The 9,170-nt window shown below is 44.7% G+C and overlaps 1 protein-coding gene and 1 long non-coding RNA gene across 2 annotated transcripts in view; both read right to left on the bottom strand.

The window, feature by feature from the left end:
• Positions 1 to 4,475: 4,475 nt before the first annotated feature.
• Positions 4,476 to 9,170, bottom strand: part of LOC133234946 (uncharacterized) — a 61,871-nt gene continuing 57,176 nt past the window's right edge. The window contains exon 3 of the long non-coding RNA XR_009732376.1: positions 4,476 to 4,768. This is a non-coding gene — a long non-coding RNA (uncharacterized LOC133234946). The remainder of the gene's footprint in view (positions 4,769 to 9,170) is intronic.
• Positions 5,321 to 8,362, bottom strand: LOC133235305 (elongation factor 1-alpha 1-like). The gene is made up of 2 exons (XM_061396645.1): positions 7,731 to 8,362; positions 5,321 to 6,433 (listed from the first exon to the last, which is right to left on the bottom strand). The coding sequence occupies exons 1-2, from the start codon at positions 8,294 to 8,296 to the stop codon at positions 5,611 to 5,613; spliced, it is 1,389 nt and encodes a 462-aa protein (XP_061252629.1). The 5' UTR covers positions 8,297 to 8,362; the 3' UTR covers positions 5,321 to 5,610.

The raw sequence follows: 9,170 nt of genomic DNA, 5'->3' as shown, positions 1-9,170 counted from the left end.
GTTCTTTAAAAAAAAAGTTTCTCATTTTTGTGTTGCTGCCCTCATTCTCTAGGCTCTGCCTGGCACCTGTGCTTAGACTGCCTCTTGGGCAGCCTGGTACCCAGTGGGCATGCCATCCTCACATGGCTAAGTTGCAAGGGAAAATCTCTTCTCTACTTTTTAAAAGTTTTGCCCCGGCCAGGAGAGCTGCCTTCAGGTGACATCCACTACTGTGGGATGCACGGGGCAGAGCACAGACTGTGGAAATAACAGAATTGGACAGGTGACTCTATGTGCAAATAATTATTGTGAAAATGATTCAGTGGAACAAACCCTTCCAAAATCTCCATGGCTTACAAAGCAGTAATTGCTCCTGCTTCGGGGTGATCAGTTAGGCAGTTTTGTTGATCTTAATGAGCTTATTTACATATATGGGGGTTAGATGACCACCGACCTAGGATGGCCTAGCCTGGAGTAATGGGGTGTCTTGACTCTGTGCCCCATATCTCCCATCCTCCAGCATGCTAGGCTGCACATGTTCTCTTGGCAATGGCAGACCAAGAGTGGGAATGTTCCCAGTTTATGTTAATCTCATCCAAAAACATCCTCAAAGAAATACCCCAAATAATATTTGAGCGTATATCTGGGTACCATGGCTCATCCACATTGACACATAAAATTAACCATCACATGTATTACAGGTCTATAACTAATTATGAATTCAACAAATTCAGCAAGTATTTAATGAATATTAAACACAGGTCTACTGCAAGCCTGGAACTATGTTTATCCGTAAGAATACAGCAGTCGATAAGTTATTAAGCCTGCCTTCAAGGGACTGACAGTCTAGTATGGGTAATTAAGCAGATAAGAAAACCAAGCACGCCAGTGCTGTGAGTCAGCATTTGTGCAGTGAGCTCACTTACTGAATGGAGGTTTTTGCATATGCATCATCTCATTTAGTTCCTGCAACAAACCCGGGAGGCAGGCATTGCTGTCCCTATTGTTCAGATAAGGAAAACGAGGTTTGGAGAGATTAAATAAGCTGTGTGGAGGTCCCAAAGTAAGTGCAGAGCTCAAATGGAGCTCACCTCTGCCTGGTGCCCAAGCCCAGGCCGTTGATGCCTTCACTGTCGCACTTAGGTCCTCGTCCTGCAACTTCTCACAGACACAGAGTGCAGAGGAAGAGTGGGACAGTGTGAGCCTGAGGTCAGCCTGGTCAGCCTGTGTTTCCGGGGGAGCTCTGCTGTGCTCCGGGACACACGAGCCCTCTCACTCTTGTCGGCAGCTTCCCACTGTCATTTCCAGAGCCTCTGGGGTGTAGGCGGCCAACAGCCCTCAGGGTTATCCTGAAGCCTGCAAATCCATCCTCTCAGGCTCTTCAAGCTTTAAAGGAACAAACGAGCTTGTGTCTGTGTGTAGGTAGCAGGATGGAAGATTGAGCCCTTTTTAGGGAAGCCACTGCTCCTCTATTCTGCTCAGGGTCATGCTCTGGGTGAGTGTAATACACGTGTAATATTTTCAGACTTTATCTACTTCCAAACTGCTTGCAGCAGGGGTGCAAATAGAGCTCTAGGCTAATGGATGTGGGAGAAGCAAGCTCCCCATGTGACGGTTGCTCCTGGGTATGTTTAGAGCAAGCTATCCACTAAGGGCTTCGCTCCCTAGCAGCTAGCTCTGGGCTGTGCATGGCTGTGCACACGTTTGCCATGGGCCTGGTGTAGCTGGCCAAAAGCCTGACCTGGCCCACAGATGAAGAACCAGCGGAGGCGAGGGAGAAGGGGGCGCTTTATGTAAGTGGTTTTTAGACAGATGGAGGATTTATTTTAACTGCGTAAGAAGCAATCTTTCTTGAGTAGAGATGTAGGTCCTTTCGCAAACCTGTGTTAGACAAAATTTGCTGCTGCTGCTGCTGCTACTTTGCTAAATGGCCCTCTATTTCCATGATAATGGCTCATGGGGGAGTCCAGTTGCACCTGGGCCATTAGCCACTCATACAGATGCTCAGCAATTCTCAGTATACCCCCTACTCAGTGTAAGATGATTGTAGTCCCACTTGTAGCACCCTGAGACAGGTTGTAACCTTTCCAGTGGGTTTTGAAAATGGACAAGTGGATATTCACAACATGGGGCAGTGTCATGGGACAAAGCAAGTTCAAGCTGTGCCCCCAAAGATGGTCCAGCTCCAGGGAAAACCCGTTCACCTCCATATCTTTGCCCCATTTGAGTTCACCCTTGAAAAAACCTCCAAGTTCTCCCAGATGAAACACCCTTGAGAGTTAGAGGAATCAGAGTTCCAGCATCTCCATCTTTGAAGCTCATGCTGGGTACCATCTTTAGTGGCCTTTCCCTTGAGGGTCTGGAGGAAGGGGAGGTTGGCTCCCTGGGTATGCTTTGGGCAGAAGAATTCTAACAACAAAGACATCAGCTTGGATCATCCGGCTCCCAGGCTGCTATAATCAAGATGAAATCACTTATGCCAGCTGTTTATCAGTAAAGAGTAAAACCTGATCTCTCCAGCAGGAAGCAGCTTTTTTGAGCTCAAAGCTCTGTAGGATGAGATTTTCACAAGAAAGGACAAAGAGGTTTGAGATATTACATGGGGAGATCCTTTGTCCTAACTAGTTACATGCTGGGTGGAAGGAAGTTCATCTCAGGTGTGGGTTTGTGTAGGCATTGTGCCAATTTTGCTAATCTCTGTCAAGCTAGCACTCTTCACTGAGAGGAATATAATACGTGTTTGTTAGATGGATAAGTACTGAGACCAGCCAGAATGGAGGCAGCCTCAACCAAAATAATCCTAACCGATTTGTAAACAGTGTGTAAGGCCAAGTTCTTGTGCAGGTTGCAGGGGACAAGAAGGGGCACAGAGCTTCACAGACTCTGTCAGGGGCCCTTCCACATTGCCAGTCACAGAAATTCCAAGGATTTCTCCTCTGGTCTGTCCACCATCTGCATCGTGGAGCCTTTGCCTTCCTCCACAAGTAGCACGTTGTTTCTCAGCTCTGTGGCTCTGTCAGCTCCACCCAGAGTGCTTCCCCTACTCGCCTGGTGGCCTCTCTCCAGAACCAGCCCACTTGGATTTCTGTGCTGGGGCTGTCACGACTATTTGTGACCTTGGCAACTTGCCCAGGTCACCTAATAATTTTCCTCTGGTGAACAGGAGTTATAATAACAGTACCTAAATCAGAAGGTTGCTCTAAGGACTGAACTGGTGAGTACACACAAAATAGCCAGAACGGAGACCGGAACGCAGCAATAGCACCCGTCAGCCACCGTCTTGCTGCTGGTTTCCTCCTCTTCTGCACCCCTGTCGGAGCGGTTTTCTTTTCCGTCCATGCACACTACTTAATTCTCTTCTCTTTCTCTCTCAACACCTTGGCTGGCCTGCTTCCTTATTCAACAACTCTCCGGGGCTGGCCAATACCCGCCCAATTACATTCAAAGCTCTTTAGCAGAACTCAAAACCTTCAACTTTCCAGGCCAGCAATTTTGACACACTATTTCCTGATCCACACTTGATCTGTCTGCCTAACGGTGCTCTACCTTTGTCCCTAAGCAAGTTCCCTGCCCTCTCACCTCCTTGCTCTGGCTGGCCCTTTCCTTCCCAGTCTCCACCTGCCTAGACGTCAGCCTGTAGGGGAGGAAGAGCCACAGTCCTCACACCAGGGTTGGCCTTTCTTGATCTTCAGGCTTCAAAGACCCCTGGTTTGGTTCTGGAGGTCAGATTCTACCCTCACTTTCAGAAAGGCAGTACATCCTCAGATCATATTCTGAGGTACCTTTGCACATTGTAGCCAACTGAAGCCCATCAGCTTTCAAGCTTATAAAAGGTTAACGCTCCCTCCTCACTCAAAGTGCCCTGATGGGCTTGCCTTCTTTGACATTGGTTTTACTGCACTGAATTTGGTTACTTCAAGGGCCAGCATCGGTCATCTTGAGGGATTTTATTTTAGAGAATATGAAGGACGTTCCTTGTGCTATAGAGGGTCACTGCATCTTGTTGTCCCTGAATACGTATGGCTTTTAAAATCACCATTTAATCATTCACATGTGGCAGAAAGTGCTTATCATATAATGTTAGCTGAAAAATCAGAATGTGAAATTGCACTTACAATATGATTATGACCACATATGAATCATGTGGGTCAGGACTAGACAAGGCCTGGGGCAAATGACCATAGCTTGGCTTGTTGGGGTGATAGGATTAGAGACAACTTTTTCTTCTTCTTCTTTTTTTTTTTTTACTATTGTGTAAATGTTTTGCCATTATGCAAAGTAAAAATCTCAATTAGTAATGTTAATAGCTATCATTTCTAATATTATATTCACAATGTACAAATAAATGCATGCTCGGTCTGAACCACTGAGCTCTGCATTGGCTCACTGAATCTTCTCTGCATGTCTGCAAGGCGGGGGTGTTCACCCCCAGCGCACAGAGAGAAAGGGAAGGATTCTCCCCAAGCCGCACAGCCACTGAGGGGACAGTCAAGTGGCCTCCTGCACCATGGCTCCTGTCACTTTCAACCTGTTTTCTTACCCATTGCTTCTTTCTTATCAAAACAAAACCCAACAACGTTTCATGAGTCAATCATACAAGCTTATTATAGAATAATTAGAGAATACCGGAAAGAAAAAAACTTTTTAAGATTAAACTTAGTCTGAGTGTCAAAACCTGGGAAATCTGTTGTTGATAGTTGGATATGACTTCCAGTTCATTTCCTTTCATGGCAGCCACCGTGATCCTCCTGCAAATGGTTCATGAGGACCTTCGGTATGTTTTCCCCATCTGAGATGTAGAGAAGAAGGAGAATATTTGTTCTTAAACCATAGCCTTTTTATTTTTATTTATTTATTTATTTTATTTGTTTTTTAGCCTTCAGCATCTTTTATTTTTCCTAGAACCTGTATACAATTAACTCTAGCAGGGCAGTACTCAATACTATTAAGTCTCACATTTTAGAATAACTACTTATTATAAATGTGAATGCACATCCTCATAACTGGCAAACTAAATGACATAGATTTATTCATTTATGTAACCGTACAAAATTTTATATGCAACAGGAGCTTCTATACTATAGAATCTGACCTTACAAACTAGCTTACATATAAAACATAGTTACTCTTTGTTCATCTGTCCTAATCTAGAAAAGTGTTGCACCAATGCTTAAGATGTTATTAAAACAGATGAGTTCTCAACACAAGGTTAACAAACCTGAAGCTCCACCCTAGAAATACAAACCCATAATTTGAAAATTGTTTTACCAGAAATAGCTTATGAGCAACTCTTACCAAAGTAGTACTATAGGGAGTTACAGTGTTGACCAAAAGGAAGACACAGGTTTCTCATTAAACTTTTTTTAATGGGTCTCAAATTCTGTGACAGATTTTTGGTCAAGTTGTTTTCATTAAAAAGTACTGATTTTAAAAACTAATAACTTAAACTGCCACACACAAAACATATGGTCCACAAAAACATTCTCCTTTCCTTCTGAAGGTTTTACGATGCATTGTTATCATTAACCAGTCTTTTACTATTAAACTTAAATGGCCAATTGAGACAAACAGTTCTGAGACCGTTCTTCCACCACTGATTAAGACTGGGGTGGCAGGTATTGGGGATAATATTCATTTAGCCTTCTGAGCTTTCTGGGCAGACTTGGTGACCTTGCCAGCTCCAGCTGCCTTCTTGTCCACTTCTTTGATGACACCCACAGTGACTGTCTGTCTCATGTCACGCACAGCAAAACGGCCCAGGGGAGGATAATCAGAGAAGCTCTCGACACACATGGGCTTGCCAGGAACCATATCAACGATGGCAGCGTCACCAGATTTCAAGAATTTAGGGCCATCTTCCAGCTTTTTCCCAGAATGACGATCAATCTTCTCCTTCAGCTCAGCAAACTTGCAAGCAATGTGAGCTGTGTGACAATCCAGCACAGGTGCATATCCAGCACTGATTTGGCCTGGATGGTTCAAAATAATCACCTGAGCTGTGAAGCCAGCAGCTTCCATGGGTGGATCATTTTTGCTGTCACCAGCCACATTGCCACGACGGACATCTTTGACAGACACGTTCTTGATGTTAAAGCCCACATTGTCCCCAGGAAGGGCTTCACTCAATGCTTCATGGTGCATTTCTACAGACTTCACTTCAGTTGTTACACTGACTGGAGCAAAGGTGACCACCATGCCAGGTTTGAAAACACCAGTCTCCACACGACCCACAGGGACAGTACCAATACCACCAATTTTATAGACATCCTGGAGAGGCAAACGCAAGGGTTTGTCAGTTGGGCGAGTTGGTGGCAGAATGCAATCCAGAGCTTCAAGCAGGGTGGTTCCACTGGCATTGCCGTCCTTACGGGTGACTTTCCATCCCTTGAACCATGGCATGTTAGCACTTGGCTCCAGCATGTTGTCACCATTCCAGCCAGAAATTGGCACACATGTGCCGGGGACCAGCCCCGGCTGATCCAGGGTATTCGAAGGAGAGACAGCATAGGCGAGGATCAGGATACAATAGCTTCAATTAGATATTAATTAAAGATATAAAGAGTAATAGGATGAGGATAGCTCAGTAGGAAAATTCAGTGGAGAAAAGAGGCTGAGTAGCTTGGTTTACACGGGAGACCAATAAAACTTCAAGACAAGAAGTTTGCACCACTTACGTAGGCCGCAGGCGTCCTTCCGTTCTCCCGAAGGAGAGGAGACACTGAGGCCTCCCCGGTCGGATCTTAGAAGCCCAGGCATAATTAGTAAGCATGGTGGGTTCCGCGCTCCAGATGGAGACTCAGCCAGAGTGAGAGAGAGAGCGACATGGGGAGACCAGTATTTCGAGAAACTGATCCCAATTCTTTATTTTCCAGAGTCTGTTTTTATACACTGAGATGTTATACAAAAGTCACGTGGGGACAGCAGTCCTGACTTTTATTAAAGTCAGGTGCTTCACACAAATGCATACAGAGGTCTTAGGGGTGTTACACCATCTTCTGGCCAGGGGGGCCTGCTGACAATTTACGACCCTCTCCTTGTGACAGCGGTCAGTCAGTCAGGACACTTATTTCTCCAGGGCTGATTATTCTCAAAACAGACGCCACCCAAATAAAGTTACATTCCTACAGGGTGAGGGTGTAGTGGGTTTTAGTTAAGGAAAGAATTTACTTAGCCTAAGGTCTAACGTGATTAATATCAAAGGTTAATACTTATTCCTTCTATATATTCATTAATGTGTGTAAGGGCAGGGGATGTGGAGACTTAGCAACAAACATTGGCTCAACAAATGAAAAACCCTTCACCAACACAATTCCTAATTAGCCCACTATACTTAAGTTTTCTAACTTCTCTAAAGAACCTGTTTTTAGAGGGTTTAAAGCATCTTGTGCCTCTCACGGTTGGGAGGCTGTGAGCAATCACATGTGGCCGGAGGAGCCTGTCAGGCAGGCTAGAGAACCTTCAGAGGAGTTTGTAGGTTAAAACACTCTTGTCACACCCAAGAGTTTTTATTGACTGGAGCTCTAGGTTAACTCCTTCTCCGAAAGAGGTGGTGGGGGACAGCCCCCCGTAAAGTCAGAGGTGTAGGTGAGAGCACAAAGTAGTAAAGTAGGCAGGCTCTGGTTATGGGGGTAGATGCTCGAGGATTTCCAGGGGGACTCCTGAGGCTCGATCCCGCCTTTGCGTATGTCGAGCCTCCTTCCTCATGACCTTTGCCATGGGCGAAGTACCTCACTCTGGCCCCCAACACACATGCTACTGTGTCGGGGTTGTAGCCAATTTTCTTAACGTAGGTGCTGACTTCCCTAACAATTTCTTCGTATCTCTTCTGGCTATATGGTGGCTCAGTGGAATCCATTTTGTTAACGCCAACAATTAGTTGTTTCACACCCAGGGTGTAAGCCAGAAGGGCATGCTCACGGGTCTGCCCGTTCTTGGAGATACTGGCTTCAGATTCACCAACACCAGCAGCAACAATCAGGACACCACAGTCAGCCTGGGATGTGCCTGTAATCATGTTTTTGATGAAGTCTCTGTGTCCTGGGGCATCAGTGATGGTAACATAGTACTTGCTGGTCTCAAATTTCCACAGGGAGATATCAATGGTGATACCACGCTCACGTTCAGCTTTAAGTTTGTCCAAGACCCAGGCATATTTGAAGGAGCCCTTTCCCATCTCGGCAGCCTCCTTCTCGAACTTTTCAGTTGTTCTCTTGTTGATCCCGCCACATTTGTAGATCAGATGGCCAGTCGTGGTAGACTTCCCTGAATCTACATGCCCAATGACAACGATGTTGATGTGGGTCTTCTCCTTTCCCATTTTGGCTTAGGTTTAACGGTGGTTTTCACGACACCTGTGTCCTGGCGGCAAACCTGTTGCGAAAAAGGACCATAGCCTTTTTAAAAAAAAAATTATTATGGTGATGCACGTAGAAGTCTAGGAATATATTAAAAACCCTCGAGTCGTACACTTTATTTATTTTTGGCCATGCTACTCAGCAGGCAGGATCTTAGTTCCCCACCAGGGATCAAACCCATGCCCCCTGCAGTGGAAACACAGAGTCCTAACCGTTGGATGGCCAGGGAACCTCAAGTCTTTTTTTTTTTGTGATGGCTGTTTTTAAATTGAAGTGTAGTTGATATACAATATTATATAAATTACAGGTGTACAATATAGTGATTCACAATTTTTAAATAGTTATTACAAAATATTGGTTATATTTCTCACATTTTACAATATATCCTTGCAGCTTATTTTAAGGGATTTGTACCTCTTAATCCCTTACCCCTAGGCTGTCCCTTCCAGCTTTGCTCTCCCCACTGGTAACCACTAGTTTATTCTTTATATCTGTGAGTCTGCTTCTTTTTTGTTATATTCACTATTCTGTTGTATTTTGGGGGGGTTCCACATAGAAGAGATGTATCATACAGTATTTGTCTTTCTCTTTGTCTTATTTCACTTAATAATGCCCCCCAAGTCCATCCATGTTGTTGCAAATGGCAAAACTTCATTCTTTTTATGGCTGAGTAGTATTCCATCATATATATATATATATGTATATGTACCACATCTTCTTTATCCATTCATTCGTTGATGGATATTTAAGCTGCTTCCATATATTGACAATTGCAAATAATGCTGCTATGAATATTGGGGTGCATGCCTTAAGCCTTAGTCTTTAGGCTGAATGATT

Source organism: Bos javanicus, chromosome 22, assembly GCF_032452875.1.
Source record: "Bos javanicus breed banteng chromosome 22, ARS-OSU_banteng_1.0, whole genome shotgun sequence".
Taxonomy (NCBI): Eukaryota; Metazoa; Chordata; class Mammalia; order Artiodactyla; family Bovidae; genus Bos; species Bos javanicus.
Note: the sequence above shows the minus strand (reverse complement) of the source record. Positions and strands in the feature narration are given on the sequence as shown.

What these genes read in the sequence shown, in the direction of transcription:
- LOC133235305 (XM_061396645.1), bottom strand. Translation starts at nt 8,296, where the DNA reads ATGGGAAAGGAGAAGACCCACATCAACATCGTTGTCATTGGGCATGTA. An exon ending in TACAACCCCGACACAGTAGC is followed by an intron (nt 6,434 to 7,730) that starts ATGTGTGTTGGG and finishes GGTCCCCGGCAC; the next exon opens with ATGTGTGCCAATTTCTGGCT.